Source organism: Urocitellus parryii, chromosome 2 (genome assembly GCF_045843805.1).
Source record: "Urocitellus parryii isolate mUroPar1 chromosome 2, mUroPar1.hap1, whole genome shotgun sequence".
NCBI lineage: Eukaryota > Metazoa > Chordata > Mammalia > Rodentia > Sciuridae > Urocitellus > Urocitellus parryii.
The window spans coordinates 69,552,353-69,576,131 of record NC_135532.1 but is presented as its reverse complement, the minus strand read 5'-3'; the positions used below and the strand labels follow the sequence as shown (position 1 = coordinate 69,576,131).

General features: G+C 38.5%; 1 protein-coding gene across 1 annotated transcript in view; it reads right to left on the bottom strand.

The window, feature by feature from the left end:
- Scel (sciellin) overlaps window positions 1-18,328 on the bottom strand; it is a 117,812-nt gene extending 99,484 nt beyond the window's left edge. Inside the window, exons 1-7 of the mRNA XM_077795479.1 lie at window positions 18,286-18,328; window positions 17,277-17,394; window positions 14,510-14,569; window positions 12,429-12,497; window positions 7,653-7,721; window positions 5,605-5,685; window positions 3,405-3,470 (exon numbers count right to left, since the gene is read on the bottom strand). Of these exons, the coding sequence (XP_077651605.1) occupies window positions 3,405-3,470; window positions 5,605-5,685; window positions 7,653-7,721; window positions 12,429-12,497; window positions 14,510-14,569; window positions 17,277-17,394; window positions 18,286-18,328 (506 nt within the window). The remainder of the gene's footprint in view (window positions 1-3,404; window positions 3,471-5,604; window positions 5,686-7,652; window positions 7,722-12,428; window positions 12,498-14,509; window positions 14,570-17,276; window positions 17,395-18,285) is intronic.
- Between the last annotated feature and the right edge of the window lie 5,451 nt (window positions 18,329-23,779).

The following is a 23,779-nucleotide window of genomic DNA, read 5'->3' as shown; positions in this document are numbered from 1 at the left end:
TGCTGTTGCCGTCAGCCTTCTCTGACACCTATGTTTCCCCTCCATGCTGCTGAGTCACATCTCCTAGACTCCCTCTCTGATCCTCCCACCCCCAAGAGTCCATCTACCCTCCTACCCTTCTAGATGGTGGCTCCAATGCAGTTGCCTTTGGAAAGCCTCCTGCCGTGAGTGACACCTGCCACAGAAAACCTGTCAAAGCGCCACCCAAATGAAGCTTGTGGGGTGCTACTGCCACCTAGTGGTCATATCTTTTTCTTTGACATCATAACTTGAACTCACTACAAGAATGATTGAGTAAGCTGAGTAAGGAGGACAGAGGGGTCAGTGATTGTTGTGACGTATTGAGTGTGGCTGTAATTAAATGTTGATATCACCGTGACATGAGAATATAATTTTGTTGTAAAAGGCAGCAAGAATGCCTCTCAAAGAGTGAATAATATCATGTTTTGGCTATGAGGATAGTGAGGCATAGCAAAGAAAGACGTAACCTACCTGGCATGAGGGGAAGGGGAAGAAAAATGGAGACAAAAGAAAGGAATAAGGGGATGCTGAGCAGAACAGCAACAGGGTAAAGGTTGAAGAGAAATGTCAGCCAGTAAGAAATGAATAATGATGGGGTGGCCAAAGAACTCACAACAGGGATTTCTAATATTCCATTTTATACAGTTTGGTCTGGGCTTCTGAGATAAATTGCCATCACCCATTATATCTATATATTTATTAAAGCTTGATGCAGGTCATATTGGGCAAATTCATACACTCATTAGGCTAGTGTGGAAATGAGAGGACAGAATAGAGATAAATCAGAAGTAAATTTTTTCCTTTTTTTCAGTTTTGGAGGTTTTTAATTTTTTAAAATATTTTTTTCAGAAGTGAAATTTTGAAGAGAAATCAGATGAAAATGTGGCCACAAGAACTCAGGTGCCTTGGATGGGGAGAAGATAATATTGCAGACAGAAGGTATCTTACAAGCTAAGGTATTTAGGGAGCATCTTATATAGAAGGTGGCATATAGAGAGCATTTAAAACAGATAAAATAACTTAAAAAGAGCAAAGGGAAGTCCTGAGGGATGGAGAGTAGGTCAGCACCAGCTATCAATGCTAAGGATGTGGATCTGTAATCTAAAACAATGACAACGTGCTATAACTGTCATGTGGCAAGGTGACATGTTTCAATTTTACTTTTATAATATATCGCTCTAGGAACTTACGTGGATAAGAGATGAGGAAGCAATAATGGGGCACAAATGTACATATAGAGAGATAGACCATAGATGATAGATAGATAGATAGATAGATAATCATGAGCTCTTCTGCTGATAAACAAGTTTGAGACCCCCAACGTGCAGTTTCCATTGTGCCTGAAGTTAGTTTTAACCTAAACATAACTCCCACACACATTTTAAATCCAAACATTTTAAATCCAAAAATTTGATTTCTTCCATGATATATTGGTCAAAAAAGGAACCAGCAAGGGAGGGGATGATCCATGGTATTAAAGGCTGCCGAGAGAACAGGGGAAGAAAAGGACCTCACATGTGCTAGGCAAGTGCTCCACCACTGAGCCACACCCCAGCTTCTCCAGAGGGAAAATTCTTTTGGAGAAGATGGTAGGGCAGAGGAAGAGTGGAAGTATATGACTCTGTTCATGAAAGATAAAGTCGAATATTCAAGTTTAGCACTGTAGTAGTAAGGTAGTATTTAAAAGCATAGTCCCCCATTTTATCTGGTGGATTGTTGTTGTTGTTTATTTGGTACCAGGGATTGAACTCAGTGGCACTCAACCACTGAGCAACATCCCCTGTCCTTTTTTCTATTTTATTTAGAGACAGGATCTCACTGAGTTGCTGAGGCTGGCTTTGAACTCACGATCCTCCTGCCTCAGCCTCCTGAGCTGCTAGAAATACGGGCATGTGCCACGGCACTCAGCCATTTTATCTGTTTTTGACCTGTTTTCATTTACTCTGGGTTCCCTTGGGGACGAAGGTCCCTTTCTGAAGCCTTTCCCCACTTTCATCTTTTAATAATTTCTTCTATTTTTCAGCATTTACCAAAAAGGCTACTTATCAGCCCTGGGAATGCAGTGGCAGTAAAGGTGAGAAACAGAAGCTGCACGTGGAGCTCTTCCAAAGAAAAGCACTTTAGAAATCAAAGCTATTGCTAAATTGTTAGGATTCTCTCCTTCCCCTGAAAGCTTGGCGTGACATTATCTCTGATCCTCAGAAAGAAGTCTTTCGATTCAGTCATTATACTAATAATCTGTGACTCTAAAAATAGGATTGAATATCTAAATTGATCAGCAAAGCCCAATAATCTCTTTTTCCTCATTCTAATGTTATGGATGTAAACCAGGAACCAAAAATAGGAACGTTGTAAGTCATTTCATCTTTCATATAAATCACATCCAGCAATGCATAAATTGGGAGAGCTTAGAGCTAAGTACTGACATTTTTGTGCAAACAGAGATCCACAAACTCAACAGGCATTGAAGCATGAGAGGCTAACTCATGAATAATCCTTGCATACTTTTACAGTTATATAACCAGTTGCCTATTATAATGATAATTTACATTAATATTGGGAGAATGAATAGAGGACAAAAATAAGAAGTTATTTTGGAAATAAGTAATAAATATTTCTAAGGAAAAGTGCCAGCGATTGTCTATCAAGACAAAATCAGATGGATCTTATAAGACTTAAAAAAATTTTTTTTGTCACTAGCAGAACACTTAGTTCACATTTTCCCACTTGGGTAGCTCCATGAAAGATGTCACCCATAGAGAAATGTCTAATAATAGTCTGAGGGGAAGGGACATTTTAAACTAAAAATATAATCTATACTTAGTAGTTCATATAACTAGAAGTCAACTGCAGTTGAACCAGTTTAAAAAGAAAATATTTTAACTGATTCCAAACTGCAGCTGCTCAACATATTCAGTAATTTGACTTAGTGTTCTATGTATCACATTCTATATGAAAGACGGACACAGTGACAAGACTGTCAGAGATTGTTCAGGAAGCCACCAGCGTGGAGGGGAGAACATAGAAGAAACTCTCACCACCTCTGAAGGAGCCAACCTGCTGGCACCTTGGTCTTGGACTTCTAGCCTCCAGATAGCTGAGGAAATCTATTTCTGTTGTTTAAGCCACCTAGTATGTGGCCCTTTTTTATGATGACCCTAGCCAACCACGACGGCCACCTACTTACTCCTAATAGCATGTCAGCTTTTCTACCCTGGGGCACCTGTAGTCCTGACTTCACTTGGCACGTGCTCATTCAGAGCTCAGAGTCCACAAAATTGCCTTCAAATTTATTCCAAAGAATCCATAATTATGTGTTATCAGTGTTTGACATATTCTTCAACCCAGCACCACAGCAGTGACATCTAACAGTGTGCCCTTACCTTTTGCTGGCTTCTGTGCTTGGGGTGGCACTATAACCAGGAGGGGGTGGTGGAAACCAGGACTGTCTGTGAAAAAATGATATCAGTTACAAACATGGTGCTTGAAGGCTGAGCCTACCCCTGTGTCTGTCAGAAAAAGCTTAAAATAATTTTATGGTTAAAAAGGCCATGGAATTACTTTTTACAGAAGGCCTTGGAAACAAAATGAACACTGTTTCATAAATAAAATAAGAAGTGGCTGTCTATATTCCAGGCTATCTGCTCCCCCAAGTAAACTCCTTTTCCCATTTCCTTTGACACTGAACAATGTGGATGTGTCTTGCAAAAGAAATCTGAAGAGACTGGAAAAGAACAGCAATTATCAAATGTAGATAGTAGGTTCATGGGTGTTTATTTTACTATTCCCCTATTTTTTTTTCCTAGCTGAACTATTTCATAATAGAATAACAGTCTTATAGTCTACTTAAATAATGATTTCTTTTAAAAAGTATGATAAAAAAACTTGGACAAGAATATTGAAAACATGAAAGAATACCAGAGCAATGCTAACATCATCTTAGTTAGAAAGATGTCCTCACATTATCAGGAAGTAATTTTAATTAGTAGCAATAGCTAAGGTCTCTGTCAAAAACACTAAGATAAGGACCAGAAACGAACATGTACAGAGAGTGATGTGGATGAGAGAAGAAAAGCCCAAGATAAAAGGAACAGACTGAGCTGGATTTATTCTTTAAATAAGTCCAGGACTAAGACCAGGTGGGAGTCAAGCAAGACAGATTTCAGCTCCATGCAGGGGATAGATGCTTCACAAAACAGTGAGAGTCTCTTTGCTGGCTACAGTGGTCCTGAATCAAGTCTAATCTGTTGGAGGAAAGATACTTGCACTGGATAGAACATTGAACAAACCCATCTTAAGTTTCTCTTAATACCTTATAAATCTGTTTTTAACAGACCAAGGGTGGAGTGGGTATGAAATTTGGGTTCAGGTACAACATGGATCATATTTTCCGAGATTCTGCAGATACAACCAGAACTCTGTGAGTACAGGGAAGATAAATACAGTTATCTCTCTCTACAGTGACACCATGGAAAAGCCAGCTAGTCCTTCAACAAATATGGAACATCTATCCTACACCAAGCAGGGTCCTGGGTGCAGGCACAGCCAAGAAAACAGAAAAATTTTAAAGCACTGAGGCTTAGGACACTTATTTTCCATTTGCATCACGATTCCCTGGCACTGTTCATTTCAACATGCAAAAATCTCTTCCACCTTCATGCTCTGTCTCATGTAGAATATTCTGTCATCACAGATCTCTCTTCTCCATGCCTAGCAGACAACACAGAATGCACCCCAAGCAGCATGTAAAAGGCCACTCAGGGGAAGCCAAGCAGGAGGCAAAAATCACAAAGAGATGTCTCCCAGGAGGGTCTTTGACTCTGTACTTAGAAGGAAAATCAGCCAAGTCTACAGAGAGGTGGGGGTGGCTACAGGTGCAGGCTGGTTTCAGGAGGACAACATCGAGTGGCTCTATGTCAATCATTATTTCAGGTTAAGGTACTCCCTGTAGTCAGACTTTATAAAATATGGTACCTGAAATAGCCAACGCTGTGACTTCTGAGGTCAAGGTCCCAAGGGAATGGAGTATTATTTGAAGAGATTAGGGAGGGCAACTAAAGTTTGAGAATGGCAGAATGTAGATGCAGAACCCTGGAAGGAGGGGAGAGAACACGGAAGAGCCTTCCCAATGCTGCTTGGGAACCCGGGTGGTAGATTTGGTTCCAAAATTAATGAAGAAAGAGATGGAGAGGTAGAGTGGAGGGATAGGTAAGGAGACAATGCAGGACGATTTTTAAAAAAATCTTATTATGTGCATATGTAAATATACCTCAGGGAATTTCACCTTTATGTATAAGTAAAAAGATCCAATCAAATATAAATAAATAGATAAATGAAAGGAAGTCTAACCAAGTAGAGGAAGGAGACTGGGGAAGGGGAGGCAGGACAGGAAGGCAAAAGGGAAGACCATGAACTGGAATCGAATTCCATGCATGCATGAGTTTGTCAGGATGAACCCAACTACTATGAATAACTATAAAGCTCTACTTTAGAAAATAAAGTAGATTAACAACAAGAAGACAATTGATGAAGAACAGTCCTTTGCAAGGTGTCAGCAGGAGGCAGACACAGAGCCCCTCATACCTCTTTTTCTTCACAGGAGTAGTAGCAGGGGTAGAAGATGAGGTGTAGGTCCTGCTTGCACTCAGTAAACCACCATGTGGCCTGTGGAACAACCAGAATGACAAATCATTACATTCCTCAAACCTCTTCTTTCTTCCCACCTTTGAAATATCTGTTAATCTACTCATATTCCAGCTCACTCTCTATCTTCTACATAATCCTTCAATTGAAGATGGAAAATTTTTAAATTTTCTTTCTTATGGGGGTTGGCGATATAGCTCAATTGGTAGAGTGTTTTCCACTGGGTTCAATCCCCAGCTCTGCAAAAAAAAAAAAAATATTCCTTACTATATGATCAGATATCAGAATATCATATAACTAGTTAAAAACTGAAGATTCTGAATGAAGAAGTAATTTACATATGGTATTAACTGTCTAAAAGTCATGCCAATCAATTTCTTTTTCTTGGCAGCACTGGGTATAGAACCCAGAACCTTGTACGTTCGAGGCAGGCACTCTACCAACTAAACTATATCCCCAGCCCCTTAGGCCAATCAATTCTAGCATGCTATGGACTCATTTTTTTAAAAAAATCTCATGATTATGTTGTGTCTAACAGAATTATACTGCAATTTTACATTAAAAGTCTTGGTTTGTTTAAAAAAATTTAAAGTCATATCATTTTAAATCTTCAGTTAGCATTTTTAATATATGTACGCACTCAAAAAATGGAAATAACTCAGGCTTGTGTCAAGTACTGAGAAGTACTGTCCAACATGAAAATCAGTTTGTATATAAATACACATTTAAAAACTAAGTTTAACAGTCTACCTAATTTGAATTACTTATAACAACTAGTAATACATGACAGGGAAAATGTATTTTATGTAAATGGATTTTTAGCAGGCCCATGATTTCAGGCTCAATTTGCTCCGAAGGAGGAGTTGTAGATGTGAGGGGGTTTAGGGATGACAGGGAGGTTCAGGGGAGGAAAGAGTTGGGTGCCATAGGAATGGGGGGATAAAATAGTTCTATGGGGGAGGAGTCTAGATCTTTTGAAAAAGACAAAGACATAGCCTAAACTTTGGTGTTTGGTTAGCATGATGGTCAACAAACTTGTTCAGTAAAAGTCCAGCCAGTAAATATATGAATGTGGACCATTTTGGGATCTGTGTTCCACCACTACCTCTGCCAAAGCCACAAGGTCGTGGCTGTATTCCAATGACACTTTGGCCTGGGGCTGGGACGCTATACCCTGGGTTTTTCTTGAACTAAAATAATACTTTGATTAGAAAAATACATACTAGTTGGGGAATGTAGCGCAGTATAGTGGTAGAGCATTTGCCTAACATATATGAGGCCCTGGGTTCCATCTCTAGTGCGTGCGCGCACATACACATACACACACACACACACACACACACACACACACGGAAAGAGAAAAGTACATACAATGTGTTTGTTCCTGATGATCTAAATGCAGACAAGCTTCTGATAAAAGAGAAAAAAAAACACAGTGAAGAATTAATTAATATTTGCATCTATTGGTAATTGTCCACAAATTTAGAGTAATTATAATGAAAAATTAGATATTATTTCAGAGAAATTAAAAGAAAGCATCAGCATTGGAATAAATTTGATAAAGTGATTTTATTATTTAAAAAATCTGTTGTACTAGATTTCAAAGGAAAATTTCCCCCCTTTGGAAAATTCAGTATTGGTTAAATCCAATGTTCTTAATATGTTGGGTTCAGTGATTTTTTTCTTTAGTATAAGAATGCAAAATTTGCTTTTGCATGTATTTCATCCCTGTCACCAGGACACCTTAAACAGTAACATCCATGTGGTAAGATCGATGGCCTGTAGCAATAAGCCTTGATTTTTTAAGCCAGGCAACATTTTATTCTAGTTAAGAACAGGAGAAAAGTTTTTTTACTCCAGAAATTCTGTGTTAAAAATACAGAGAATAAGAATTTACAGAAAGACATTAAAGTATGATTGAAGAACTTAGGTAAGTGAGAAAAAAAGGTTTCACTCAAGACTTTCCCAAAGTTAGTGGACACTGGTACCTATTGGTTAGTTGGTTATCCAAGGTATTGGCCTTATATGTTTTAGCAGCATCATCTCTGTCTGAGATCCTTTGTAAAGAAACAACACAAAAGTCTAGATAAATATTCAGGTTATTAAGTTCCATTCAGACCTCTTTGATGTTAGAGTGACTTTACAACATAACCTTTCTCTTGTGAAGAACAATTTTTCAGTTGTTACATTTTAGAAATTTTTACAGTAAAAAAGCAAAAAGCTACTCATGACAAAATCTACTTATGAGGCTATTTAGAATTTTTAAAGTATGATGCCTTTTGCACATTTTCTTTTCGGACTCATTAAGCATTTAACTCATTAATTATTTTTATATTATTTGCTATTTAATAATATATCTAGTTAATAAAAATACTTCTTATGTCAGTAAAAGGCATAAATGAAATACTTAAGTATTTTTTAAAATCATTTTGAGATATAGAAAATACTCTGTGTTTGCCAGACTCATTTTCTTTACCTCCTGAATGCACAGGAGGATCACATTTACCAAATTTAATTGCAATTAAGTTGGCGCCACTAGTGTGGACATAAATATTATTATTTGCCACCTCCAAACCCATCATAAAATCTCCTGCATAATTTTTCATGCTAATTCTTTCCCTTTCAAAACCATGGTACCAAAGCCATGGTATCCATGGGTTGAAGATGGCAGCATTAAAACACTGTAGGAATGGAAAGAATTCAATGAAAGAAGTCCAGAAGTCACTGCATGGATTCAGCAAAGCCCATCAGACTCTGGTGAGTCAAATGATACCTTCTGTTGTGTTAAACCACCTGTATTTGGGGATGAGGGGCTTGTTAAAATAGTTACTCTATCTTTTTTTTTTTTTTAAGAGAGAGTGAGAGAGGAGAGAGAGTGAGAGAGAGAGAATTTTTAATATTTATTTTTTAGTTCTCGGCGGACACAACATCTTTGTTGGTATGTGGTGCTGAGGATCGAACCCGGGCCGCACGCATGCCAGGCGAGCGCGCTACCGCTTGAGCCACATCCCCAGCCCTAGTTACTCTATCTTGACAAGATAATTACTTTGACCAATATATCAGAGGTTTTAACTACTGTAATCTTAAGTCTCCTTAAAGACCTTCTTAGGTCTGGAAAAGGTATATTTGTCTACCCCTTGGGTGAGGAAGCACAAATGTGGAATCTCCTGACTACAGACTCTGTTCCAACCTTGCCTGCCTCATGTCAGATAGGAACATTCCTTCTAGGACCAAGGGCTGAGTTCTGGAACATTCTGCAGATCTGCAGAAACTAGGATATAGCAAAGTGAGGTTCAGAAAAACTAAAGGTCAGCAAGATTCTTCCATTTATCCTACATTCTGGGCCTACTATAACTCTCCAAAAACTTTTGTTCTTATTATCCACTCTAGGACAAGACTTTATATAAAATATTCCTGCTAAAATGGATAATGGTTTCGCCTCTCTCTAAAAGAAAAGGTCATGTGGGAAAAAATACAACTTCATTGTCATAAGCTAAAGATAATATCAATTTATTTTGACATACCTAACTAAATTTGGGGGCAATTACTCTAATATAATAAACTTCTGAGTCCACCTGAACACAGTGTCTGTTCGGGATACATAACACCACAAGCTGATAACTCTTGAATGCAAAAAGGAAAGATGAATAACTAGCTGTAACACTCCAAAGCACCACAGTCTCCACAGACTGTTAATAATACAGTCAGTAACTTGTACAGAATCCTAGAATCAGGTACAAAAACTCATGTCTTAGGTGATCTTCGAGCCAAAGTCAGGGACCATTTCCCTGCACTAATTGAAGACTCTGAACTTCTGAGAGATTTAGATTTCAAGTGCTTTGCAGTAAATCACCATGCATACCACAAGTGAGAGGTCAGGTGATCAGAATTCTTAGAGGTTCCATGGGACCGAACCTCTACTCAGACTTTGCAGCTGTCTCTGTGATCCCAATAAAAGTTAAAAAAAAATAATCTCAGGAAATTGCTACACGGAAAACAATAATCTGCTGAAAGTGAATGGAACCTTAATATTAAATGTTCTCAAGGTGAATTCTGATGTTAAAATTAAATGAACTTAATGAAAATTCCACATGTAAATCTGTGTGGGTAATCCTACATGTAATCATAAAAATAACTACCTACTCTCTGCTGACCTTTTCATAAATTTTTCTGCTCTTCAGAGAATAGAATTACCCCTGCAAAGTAGGGGTGATTATTTTCATTTTATAGATGAAGAAACAGGGTCTCAGAGAAGTTGGGTGACTTTTTCTTGGCCATACGACTAGGAAGCAGTCTGTCTCCAAACTCTTCTCACTGGAGCCCAATATTGCACATCTCATTCAGACAGGATGACTGTCCCTAAAACTCATATACAATTACCTCATCTTCATTATTCTTCATTTATCACAGTCTCTTCCATGCCACTAGGGGGAGAAGTGATCAAGAGTAATGGAGGGAGGTGGATTGTGGCTCAGTAGCAGAGCGCTTGCCTCGCACATGTGAGGCCCTGGATTTGATCCTCAGCATCATATAAAAATAACTAAACAAAATAAAGATATTGTGTCCATCTATAATTTTTTAAAAAGTAATGAAGAGACCTCTCAAGTACCATTCTAACATATGTCAATTTCTTATTGCTGAGAGAGATTAACTTTGTATTTCTTCTGGAAATTGATCTTTTGCCAACTGTGGTATGAAATAGGTTATTTTAATAGGAATGGGTCTCTAGGAGACAGAAAATAAACAATAGAATTAGCAAAATGATCAAGAGCTTAAAAAAATCCTCCACAAAGGAACACTAGGGGGCGACCTAACCTTGGGTTTCCAAATGAGTCATTAAATCACCTTCAGGATTTGGACAATATCTTAGTGCTACATCCACTATTATTTACTTATGTTTCTTTAGCATATTCCATATATGTACCCATACATATGCATATTTAAAGAAATATGTATCATATATGCAATATATGCCAATTTAAAAGGAAATTCTTGGAAGTCTAAACTCAATATTTTTTGTATTCATTAAAATTAATAATCATTAATAAAATGCACATGCACACATACTGCATATATATGATCAAATTCCTCCTGAAATATTTCACATCTTGCATTTTGGAGCGGGCTGCATGATGTAAGTCTCACTTCTGCTAACAGAACTTGTCTTTCTTTATTGACCCTGTGTTCTCTTCCTCCTATTTCCATACTTACTGCCTTAAAAATAAGCTAACCCGGATACTTCTTCCAAATGTGTTACTAAATCTTTGTGTAAATAAATTATCACATAATCTCTAGTACCATTTGTTAGCATATACAATGAAGAGTCTGGGCTACACTGGTGTTTCTGAATCTTGGTTGCACATTAGAATCAGTTGGAAATGAATCAGGTTAATTAAAAGAATTTGGGGAACGAGGGCAGTAAGGCCAAGTAAAGTTTAAAAGTTCCCTTGGTGTTGCTAATTTGCTGCCAAGGCCCAGAATGATTCAATTAGTTTGCCTGGGAGATCTAATTCATTGCAATCCCTGTCTTTACTCACAAACTTGAGTTCTGGATCTTGACCTGAACTTTCTGATATGAAGACTACAAAAGCATGGATCTTCTACGTATCTACCTTTACTGAGGCTTAATCACCATATTTTAAAAATTCATTCCTAGAAACACAGTTTCCTGCTTCAATTAACTGGGCAATAGGACAATCCAAAAGGCTAGGGTGAATAAACAAAGGTATTTTCTCTACCTCTTCTCTGTACACTGTTCTGCAGATAAATCTTGAACATATACTTTTATGAGGTTATTTTTGACGAGTCTAATAATTAAAAGAAGAGAGAGGCCAACTCTTTAGGACACCATTGATGATATTAGGAGTCCTCTATTAGGAGGACTGACTTGAAAGTCTATGAATAATATAAAAATATATACATTTGCTGTATTAATATGGACTGGCATAGTCTGAATTCCAAGTACTAGTTGCTGCAAGTTTCAGTATATCTGCTTAAAACCCAGGACATGTCTTTTTTTCTGCAATGGTAGCACATCTTTAGCTACAGGGAGTGAGCTCAACTGTCACCAGCCTCAGGTGTACATTATGCCTAACTCCTGTTAAGGATGCTAAAGTTGGCCTTCACTTCTGCTTGTTAAGCATCTCTACCAACTTCAAATGAAAAATATGACTTGTGGAATTTACACTTCAACCTGGTTAGAAGTTTCTTAATGTCCTATATAGGACCAGCCTTTCTTTTCTATGTAAGAGGGAACGAACAATGTAATGGTCTCATTCTATGAGCCATATGGTGACTCTGGAAAGAGTTAATGTCTGTCATAGAGTGGATCAAAACTACTGTAGTTTTAAAACTGACATCTCTCCAGCAGGATGGAAGAACCCAACATAGGAACAAGGACTATTTGTATTTATAGAAATAACTGTTCTTTATTTTAAATTGAATTAACAGATGCCATATCTTGTCCGCCCACTTATACTCAAGTCAGACTCTCTCAGAATCTTTCAGAAGAATCTACTATTTCCTAAAATCTAGGGTCTCAGGAAACAATATATCTAGGCAAGATTTTGTGAGTTTTGGAGAAGATAATTTAATCCTTAGAGCCCTGTCTCCCTGAAGATAAAACATCAAAGGTTCAAAGCTTACTTTGGTAAACATTGTAATATCTCACAGATTTCTAAGAAGTGGGATTTATTATGTTAACAAATATTAAATGTAAAGCACGTGTAAATGTTTTCCCCTCACATGATTCAAAAGTACCTTACCTGTCCAAAGTGTCATCGGATCTGTACCGACTAATTGTGGCTTTTGGCCCATCTCTCTCATTTATTTTCCTGTAACAGAAATAATTACCAAATAAATTAGATAAATTACCAAAAAAAGAGCATATAAAACCTGTCATACTTTTGGCAATAGTTTTACCTACTTGGGTAGGAAAAGTACAGGTTGTCAAAGGAAAGGCCGATTTGGAGTACCCAAATCTTCTAGGCTTTGGCTTGGATAGAATAATAATAATAAAAGGTTCTCTTGTGGCTCCAATTATTTTTAACTACAGTGTAACATAATCAAGTTGTGGACAAGGATATGCACAACAAACAACAAAACATGCAGAATGGTTAATAACTAATATGAACTCTTGTCAAGTTGTCAATCTCTGCATAATAGGAAATCAACTCCTTTATAGTCAGCTGTGTTTTGTTTGCAGGGTTCTAACAGTGCTCTATGCCCACACAATGGGCTAACTCCTAAATTGCTGTATTTAACATTCAGCACCGTGGACAGAGTTGAAAGAGGATAACTCACTGGCAGCTAGAAAGGAGAGATGGGGAAGAAGGAAAAGATGGAAACATGCAGGGCCAAAAAGAAAAAAAAATAGAAAGAAGAAAGTGAGAGATGAGAGAAAGGAGAGAAGAGAAGAGTTATTCGGAGAAGGAGAGGAGGCAAGAAGAGAAAAAGATACACAAGCAGGAAAAAATGGAGAAGGAAGACAAGAAAATAGAGGCAGAGAGGACAGCAGCCTTAACAACAGGAATCATTGTTTTCAGAGGAAAGCACTGAAAATATTTTGATCTAATTGATCAAACAGAGAGAAAGTCTGTTTACTGCCTCATCTAGCCTGTGATGCAGGGAAAGCAAGTTCTTTGAGGAATTATGCAGTGATTTATTGCATTTACATTTCAAATCATCATTTGAAGCCGATAGATCAAAGATATGGAGTCAGAATAAGTACTAAGACTGGTTCAGCACACCAATGTAATTCAAAATAGAAAGTAAACACAGAAAGCACAAGGCTCCTGTTCTCACAAAACACACTGTATATACCCTGAGAATAGGAAACTTAGTTTTCACTGTCACATTCCAAGTGTCATATTCTTTCATAATTATAGAGAAACTTAATAAAATGGAGGGAGCAATTTCCACTGGTGGCCAACCTCCCTGTGTCTGGTGAGATGAGGGTCAACTGAGAACCAGGCTGACATCTTCAATATGAGGAAGCCTAATGAGAAGGCACAGGTAGAGACTCTGCCACACCATAGAAGGGTAAATCGATGGCACCAGGAAAGCAAAATGGCTACTTTGAATAGAGAGTTGTAAGTTATGCACCTTTAGGAAAGGTCAAAATGATGAAAAGGTTAAAAATGGTTGAGAGAAATTCACAGATAAAAAGTTTCGAAAACAGATTCAAGGTGTCTACTTCACTTTCTACAGTCCACACTCTTTACTAAGTACCTCTCAGTTACAAGCAAACACAAGCTACTAGACCAGATGGAACTTGATTCTGATATATATTTGGCTTCTTCTGACAGGTGTGGTTGTTTATGTGTGTGTGGGTACAAATGTGTTTTAATGAGAATATTATCTTTCTTGATCAATCTAAGACTATTTACATCAATCATTATAATTACTAATTTTGTCTGAATTTTCTCACTTGCCATCAAGGATAGATTAGTGTTTTCCACAAGCCTAGGAGTTTCCAAAAAGAAATGGACTATCTCTCTGGAAATGTTATTTCTGAATTTTAGCATTCCGTTCTCTAAAGCTCAGAGATAGCTCATCTGGTTATGTTTCTATTTCCATGATAGCCCTTTCCCTGCCCGTGAGAAGGACCATCCTAGTGGCATGGGCTGTGGCTGATTATGTTTCAGCTCTAACCCTTAGTTCTGGGAGCTGGGTAAGCAGGTCCCCACCCATACCCCTGATGATATCCCAGATTCTCCTTCCCATGCCTGGAACACCGGGGCCAGCCTGAGGCCAGCCACAGATATCCGGCTGACTTGAGCAAGTCTCATCTCAGAGCCACCATCTTTGTGTTTCTGCTGATAACATACCTTATCAAAACACCTACCTGTCCAAGGCATCATGGGAGTTGTGTCGGTTGAGCACCACCCTGCCATAGTTTTCATCTCTGCAGAGAAAGACCAAAATGATGTCACATCACAAGTTACCACTGTGTTTGCTAAGCACAAAACAAGAGAGATGGGGAGAGCTCACAAATCTTGGCAAGGTTAATCCATTTTACTTTAGGAAAATGTGAAACCAGTTTTACTGTGAAACCAGTCACTGCTTGCAGGAGCATCCTGAAAAGAAGCAAGTTGTCAGTACAAATGATCATTTATCTCATGAGACTTCCACATGATTCAACAAGGAACAACTGTTTTGTTGTTGTTATTTTTTGTTGTATATATTAGAAGAGTCCTTTTCTGTAGGATGGCAAATACAAAAGATTCCTACCAATGTTGTTTAAATTTAATTAACCCCTTGATGTCTGGATAATTGATGGACTTGACAATTTCCTTGACACAAGTGTAGGAAAACATGTTGCTAAGGAGACTGAGCATTCATAGGAGATTTAGCCCATCTTGAACGATGAGCCCATGTTACCCTCTGTGGTCCTTAAAATAACCCTCTGAATTAGTCAGGGAAGACACTGTCCTTTCCAATTCACTGAAGAGTAAACTGATCAGGGATTTTGTAGCTTTCCTAAAATCACAAGATTAGCAAAGTGACAAGGTGAATCTAGGACCTAGATCTTTCCATTCCAAACCTTTGTTTTTTCTTCTGGTCAGCTCTGCAAGGAAGCTTTATACATAAAATCCCAAAGCCATGTCATGATACTTTACTCAGTGCATTTGAATGTATGGGCAATTTTAGGAAATGCCAAAACATGTAGTGGAGCTCTTGGAGCGGAGCCAAAGCAGAGAGTCAGTACTTGAACCTCTTTCATGTCAACCCAACCAAACAGGAAACACTACATTTTTCCTGATTTCGGCTCCACTAACATTACTCAACACTCTGGAACCATTTTTAATAATGCTATAAGAGAACTGTAGTAGACAATTAAAAAGAAAGATGAGCACTGAAACGGAAACAATCCTAGCAAATATAGACCCTCACAGGTCCCCAGGGGGACGTTTCTATCTTTCTTCGTATCCCTTTCCAAAACCTGTCAGAGCGAAGCAGACACCAGGCGTGTTCTTACCTGAAAAAGAATCACAGCCCAGGACCTGGCCAGTGGCAGCCAGGGAGGCCCTGGGGCCAGATTCCCCTTCACGCAGCAGCTGCCATCCCATTCCCAGCTGGCTTCCCTTTTTAGGGAGGTTTGCCTGGCATGAAACCAACATTCCTACCAACTGCGGTTAATCTTAGACATCTCTGTCTTCATCCATCTGTGTAAATATTTGCAATCCAAAATTTATTATCTACACTTGACATCACACTACCACGACAGAAAAACAGAAATGCCATATTAAGCTCTGACAGAAGCAATAGGTGCTGCTTTGTGGAAGGGAATAATTGTTGTCCAAGAGTATTAACCCCAAAGTGAATCTGTCTCTACACACCCCTATATGTCCTCGAAACAATAAAATTCAGTAACAACAATCAGTAGGTATTTTAATGTCACAGTTACAAATATGATCCTCAAATAAACATATTTGGACAGTTTGTAGAAGGTTTGGAGTACATATCATATAATGCTGTTTTTTTCAGATTCAGGGCTACTGACATTTGGGGTTTGACAGTGATGTGACTGTGGAAGCTGTCCTGTGCATTGTAGGATCTTTAGCAACCTTCTTGGCCTCTACTCACCCCAATTGGGGTGTGAAGAACACACCCCAATTTTGACAATCAAAAGTTATCTCCTAACATAGCCCAATGTCTCCAGGGGGTAAAATCACCCCTGTTTGAGAAACACAGGTATAATGAAAAGACAATGGGTCTTTAAAATCTCCACTCCACCACTTAATGATGATGCCCCATCAGACAAATTATGGGGCTTCTTCTCACTAGAGATTTCTCTCCTACAAAATGAGGATATAATATCTACCTTGAGAGATTGTTGTGAGATTCAGTGATGCTCAATCTGTCAATTATCCACTATGAAGCTTAACACATAAGGAAATGATAAGATGTGTACATGTGTATGGGTAATTTATAATGTACCACTAATTTATAAAAAAAAGATCTGGGATGGATGCATATCTATTATAAATCTGTGTTGGCAACTAGGCTCTATGCCTATGATCATAGTTTCCAGATCTTTGGCAGAAGCAATGCTTAAAGCAGATGAAACTTTGCAGGTGGCAAGTGTTTTCTCTTATAAAATAAAGCCACATTTTCCATCTATCCAATATCTAGAAGTGGGGCAGATAGGACTAAAATAATTGGGGATTTATTAATTAATTTCAGTTGTACACATAGAATATTGCAATACATCATTATTGGATTTGGAATAAGGCTACCATGTGTTTGTTTCCACCGGCTCCACCAACACACACGAGGAATCTCATGATGATGGATTAACTGTTAGCTTTTTGGAAACCGGAAACTCCTGTTTTCTTTTGTTCACCAAGGAAACACCAAAATCTATTCCAGGTGACAATCATGCTGACTCTGAGGAGTGTCTCACATTCTCTTATGTGTAAGTGTATTAAAAATGAAGGAAATATTCTTGAAAATCTGGCACCACCGATTTATGTTTCCTAAATCTCACCCCAAATCAGACCATGTGTTTTAAAAAAAACTTACTTTCCAGATGACCCCTTAGTCCCAAACAGAGAACACCTCTTTCCGCTCATCCATCCACCTACCCACTCCTACATCCCTACACTTACTTTTCTTCTTCCAGACGTTTCTTTATCCAGCTGCTGTCCTGTAGGAAAGTCCTTCTTTTGTTCATCTCGTGAAAGCCCTGCTGCCTCGGTGTGGTGCCCCCAGCGGTGCTCTTCACGTCTATCAGTGGAAACATGAAAAATGAGGTGACAGAGTGAGGCTGAGTATTGGTTTGTTTACTCTGAAAATCTCAAGAAGCCCACGTGATCAGCCAGCATTACCTTCTAAGCTGGTAAGTCCAGTACTGTTTCAAAGCAGGATGCACCAGCAAGAAAGAACAAATCCCACACCCCATCATCAAAGATAACATACAAATCTGCTCAGGTGCCAAGCGAAACTGCCGGAGCAGCTCACGAGGCCTCATCCAGCGCCTGGGAATGTAGAACCACCAGCCTGGAATAAACCAAGCCAGGGCTTAGTGGGTGGGGTTTTGACCCAACAAGAAATACGTTTTGGAAGTACACCCAGGACTGTTGTTATAGGACCCAGTAAATTAAAATCCATAAGTCCTGGTGCATTTGATTACATGTAATTTGATTATTTGAACTTCTGGGAACCAGAAGAAATGTCACCCTCAAAGAAAGGCCTTTTTTTTAAAAGAATCTTTAAATTACAATTATATGATGAAAAACTATAGCACCTGTTCTTTTTTATATGAATATATTTTTAGTTGTATATATACAAATATAAATATACATTTTTGTATATATACAAAAAATATACATATTCTTATATGTATATACTTTTTATTATGATGGACATAATACTTTTATTTTACTTATTTATTTTTATGTGGTGCTGAGGATAGAATCCAGTGCCTCACACGAGCTAGGCAAGCGCTCTATCATTGAGTTACAGCCTCAGCGCCCTCTTGCTTGTTCTTAAGCTTAAATTAAGCAAAGCTGATTCGACTGCTACTTCCAAGCATTGAATACCTATATTTAAAACCATGAGTTGTTTTTCCTAGATTTTAGAGTTTTTGTTGAGCAAAGGAAACATTGTCTAAATTACCATTTCCTGTGGGTGACTTTTTTCTCATGGGAAAATCAGACATGCTGCCTTCCAGTAAGGATCTAAAAGAAAAATGGGGATGTGAGAAACACAGCAATGACATTAATAATCTGTGAGTATTTCACTACTAAGGCATATTTTTCAATGACATTGACAAAGCTACATGATATAGTACAATCCATACGTTACATAAAGTACCCTGTAAGGACCTGGGAATTCACCTATTCCAATTAACTTATTTTACAAGTAGAGAAAATGAGGCCAGGGATGTTTAGTGTCCCCAATATTGTATGACAAGCAGTTGGTTGAGTCATCTTCAGTTTCTGAGAGCTGAATGGTCTTAGTGGAGTTGGAAGGATCTGCATTTAAATGATCCTATTTTCTGACTGTGTCACCTTGGGAATGTTATTAGCTCAGTCCCTCATCTAAACAATGAAGTGGAATAGAACTATTATGAGGACCAAGTGGAGACATATGTAAAGTACCTAGTTATTGCCCAGTGCACAGTAGGTGCTCAATAATTCTTAACTGCATGCCTCTCTCACCTTGGAAAGCAGAAAGCAAAAATGTGAGAGAGAGGGTTGGGAGTGGGAAGGCAAGGAACAGACTTGAACTTGGGCATATGGACATGTAAGGGGTGTGGGGTGGCCCTGGCTGAGTTTGGAGGTTGATGAGACCTTGGCAGGAAGGGGAGGTAAAGAGGCAGCTGAAGACAAACAGGCTTTAACTATTGGTGAATTTTGCCTCAGTCTGAGTCTGCTTCTTGACCCGCCTGTTTCCGGCTGTTAATGGGCTCTGATGAATTCTATTCCTCTTAGCTGATGAAGATCTAGAACATTCTCAGAGGTTTGAACTAGAATTCTGAGGCAACCAAAATGTCGACTGTATATTGGATGATAAATTTGCAGAGACTGCAAATCCAATCGTGGGACAGGGGCCAGGGTATTTGGAGAAAAGGCATTTTACAATTACCCTTTATTTGTCTGTCTCTCCTAAGAGACCAGGTTTTCAGTGGGCAGGGTCTAAGTCTCTTTTGTTCCCAGTGTCTGACAATGGAGGAGCTAACTAAGTGATGTTTATTGGCTGAATAGCATCCTCCAAAATTCATGTATCAAAATCTAAAAACCTTAAAATGTGATTGTATTTGGAAATAGTGTCTTTAAAGAAGTAAGTTAGAATGAGGCTCTTGGGGTGGACACTAATGCAATCTGACTGATGACTTTATAAGAAGAATAATTTGGACACAGAAAGAGACATCAGAGAAAAGGTCAGGTAAGGGCCCAGCAAGAACCAGCCATCTGCAACCCCAGGGAAAAAAATCTCAGTGGAACCAAACCTACTGACAACTTGATCTTGGATTTATAGGCTCCAGAACTGTTAGACAAATTTCTATTGTTTGAGTCATCCAGTCAATGTGTGGTATTTTGTTATGGCAGCTCTTGCAAACTGATACAGTCCTTATAGAAATGTGATTTAAACATATCTGAAATAGCAAAATTTCTCACAGAGCTCTGTGCTATATTGTCCCTTTCCTTTGTTTCTTCAGTTGTCCTATTCACAAGGCAATTATTAATAGCATAAATATCTGTTTGTTGAGTTCCTGCTTTGAATAGGGCCCCTTACAGGCATCGTCTCTCATTTTCACATGAACTCTGTGACCTCACTATTATGACCTCCAACTCCCAAACAAAACATCTGAAGGTCAGGGACAGTATGTAACTTGCTCAAGGTGCTAAAAGGCAGTTAGGTTTCTAAACCAAAGCCAACCCTTATCTCAGCAAGCAGCAATAGTGCTCATCATGAGTCACTTCAAGACTAAACGGGTACCCAGGTATTAGAGGGATGATAAACATCAGGGTCCTGCCTGACCTTTGATATCTCACTCCTTGGAAGTGCTATAAACTTTGACCCTGATGCATGGCACCAGGAGACCCAGGGTAGTCACTCAAGGAATCACTGCAGCAGAAAAATTCTCCAGAACAACTTTCTTTGTATTTTACCTTGATTATAAATATTTCCACACAAAGACTTGTACATGAATAATCACAGCAGTATTATTAGCAGTAGCCCCAAAGTGGAAATAATTCAAATGCCTATCACGTGATGAATGAATACAAAATTTGGTATAGCCACACAATAGAATATTACTCAGCAATAAAAAAGGAATGTAGTACTGACTCATAACAGGACATGGATGAAGCTTGAAACATTAGGCTAAATGAAAGATACCAGACACAGAAGATGGCATGTCATATGATTCTATTTTTATGAAGTACACAGAATAGTCACATTCATATAAAGAAAGCAGGTTGGTGTTTGTCAAGGGTTAGTGGAAGGGGAGAAGGGAAAATGACTGTTAATGGTAGGTTTCTTTGGGGGGTAAAAATGTAGAACAAACAGGTTGGAGGATGCAGGAGAGGAGGGAAAGGGGAGGTACTGAGGAATGAGACTGATCAAATTATATTTTATGCATGTATGAATATGGCATAATGAATCCCACTATTATGTTTAATTATAATATACCATTAAAAATTAATGAAAATTTTTTTCTGGAATTAATGATGTTGGTTCTATAACCTTGTGAATAAATTTTTTACAACACTGAATTTTATACACTGAAGGGTGAATTTTTTTTTTAAAGAGAGAGTGAGTGAGAGAGAGAGAGAGAGAGAGAGAGAGAGAATTTTTTAATATTTATTTTTTAGTTTTCGGCAGACACAACATCTTTTTTTGTATGTGGTGCTGAGGATCGAACCCGGGCCACACACATGCCAGGTGAGCGCGCTACCGCTTGAGCCACATCCCCAGTCCCTGAAGGATGAATTTTGTAATATGAAAAAACAAAAAGAAAAACTGACAGCAGGCATGGATCATGTCACAAAACCATGTAACTATTGGGTAGTACATTTTCAATTATTTTAGTTGTGTATGTTACTTAAAAATAGATATTGTATATGGATTTGTATAAGTTATAGCACATATGTACTAAATAAAATAATTAACATGTATGCATTTAGTAAATGCATATTATGTATAAATATTTTATTTATAAAAATAAATATACAACATAAAAATCTGCCCCTAAAGCTATAAACTTAAAACTCATTTTATTGAAAAGGTAATTATACTCATTGAGACACACAAACTCATCTGAAGTACACTGTGTTCTTCTGTTCGTGCTATTTGTGCTAATTTCCCTGAACAACGCCCTGTGGGCATATGGAAGTTGCCTTGTCTTCTAGTAGAGGGGTAAAGATGCCGACTGCATCTTACACAGACTTCACATATCTCAATGCCAACACACTCTTCTTCCCCTTTGATCCTATCTTTAGCTTCCCTTTATGCCCCAGAACTTTCCATCTCCCTCACACCCTTAATATTTATCTGACCTTCATTTTCTTGAAATCCTTCTGACTTCCAGCCAGTCTGAGGTAAAATATGCCTGGACAGGGAATGAGATGTCCTTTGAGGGGGGAGGGCAATATGTTAAGGTGTTAGTGATGGCTTGGGGTGGGATTGGGGGAATGATGACCTTCAGCCAGACAGCTCCCAGCCTGGCCACTCATCAGCTACTTGAACCCATTTTTCCTTTCTGCCTCTACAAAGTGGGGGTTATGTTAACCTTAAAAGATTGTTATGGGGCTAGGGTTGTGGCTCAGGGGTAGAGGGCTTGCCTAGTGTGAATGAGGAAGTAGGTTCGATCCTCAGCACCACATAAAAATTAAAAAAAGGTATTGTGTCCACCTACAATTAAAGGGGAAAAAAAGATTGTTATGGAAGCTAAATGAGATAATATTTTGTAAATTATAAATCACTAGAAAATCATCTAAACCATTATGACTATCTTAACTTTCCTTCTTCCCTAGCAGACCTTAAAGGGGCAGCAGAAGATTGGGTGATGGGGAGGATTGAGGTGGGATACAAGTAAGGGACCAAGGAAAATCCCAAGAACAATATATCCACATGGGGTTTTGGGCAGAGTGATGCACACCATAGAAGAGGTTTATATCCATATATGATATAAACCCTGGAGGGTCCCAGAGAAAGCAAGCAGGCTTGCTGGACGCTACTCCTGGAGAACTTTCCAGAACTTCTGGGGTGGAGCCGATGATTATTGGATACCTGTGGATAGTCACTAGCAGAGAGAAAAATAGGATAACGGCATAAGCTTGTTCAGATGTTCTCTCTCTCTCTCTCTCTTTCTCATTTAACCAGACCATATTGAGATTACCTTGCTATTAAAGGCATGAGAATATCAGAACCTCTAGCAGGATGTTGGATCTGACCAAAGCCAGCCCTGAATATAAAATAAAGAGGCAATTCTTGCTGTTCTCCATTCATCTCTCTGTTAAAAGTGCTGACAATCTGGGAGTCCATCAAGGTCTTACCCAACCAAGCATGGTACCCTAATCCTGGCTGCAAACATCTAGATGGGCAGGGGATGGAGGCATGGATGGAGGGCAGAAACACTGAGTAACTGCAAAAAGTCTGCTAGAAATCCTTCTGCTCTGAGCGTACAAGCAGTATTATTAGTGGAATGAAAATTACTAAATCAAGGATAACTTTTTGTCAACTAGTAAGTTACTTATAATTAGTCTCATATGTGAGACCTCATAATTTATTTTATTTTTAAAAGAAACTTTCCACTCAACAAGGTTAATAATCATCACTCTAGATTTTAAAGTAACTCATGATTGTTATATGTAGAATGTCTCCAGAATGCTATGCTTCCTTCTTCTAAATTACAAATGTTACTTTAAAAAAATTTTTTGCCTTGAAATTTCAGAGGCTATTAGAGGAGTCATGTTCAAATAGTAGACAGTAAGAAGGACAGACCCAGGCACAGGCGAAGGGGAAGTTGTCAAGCCGGGATGCATGGCATCTTTAGGGTACCTATCTGATATCCAGTCTCCCCTTCTTTACTCACAGATGAAATGGCATTTCTCAGCCTCACTTGAAGCTGTAAACAGTTGTTACAGCTCTGGCTCTTAAGGCTGAAGAACATGTCTGTGGGAAGAATTTGGCCTTTTGTACATCATGACTCCTCTTGTCTGAACTAAGATGTGGAGCTGAAGGCAGAAGTAGCCATCTTGGACCGTATGAACCATGGATGACCATACAGTCACACACTAAGAAGGGCAGAGCCGAGAGTCAGAAGGAGCCCAGTTCCTTGACCATCTCATAAAACTGCCACATTTGCCCTGCATAATCTATCTTTGGACTTCTCCTTCCAAGAGAAAGGTAAACCTCCTAATGTTTTCAATAGATGGCTTTTCCATTTTTTTTTTATTACTCAAGCCTAAAAGTTTTCCTACATGATACTTAGCCATGGTGGAGCAAAGAGAAGAGGTAAATGCTGATGAGGCCTACAAAAGATATTTGTGTTTCTTGTATTAGTAAAGCGTTATCTATTACTAAATGTCTACAAGATCGATGTTCTTAACAAGAAGGATCGCTGAGTGCCTACCATGCACCCTTCACAGTGCCACATGCT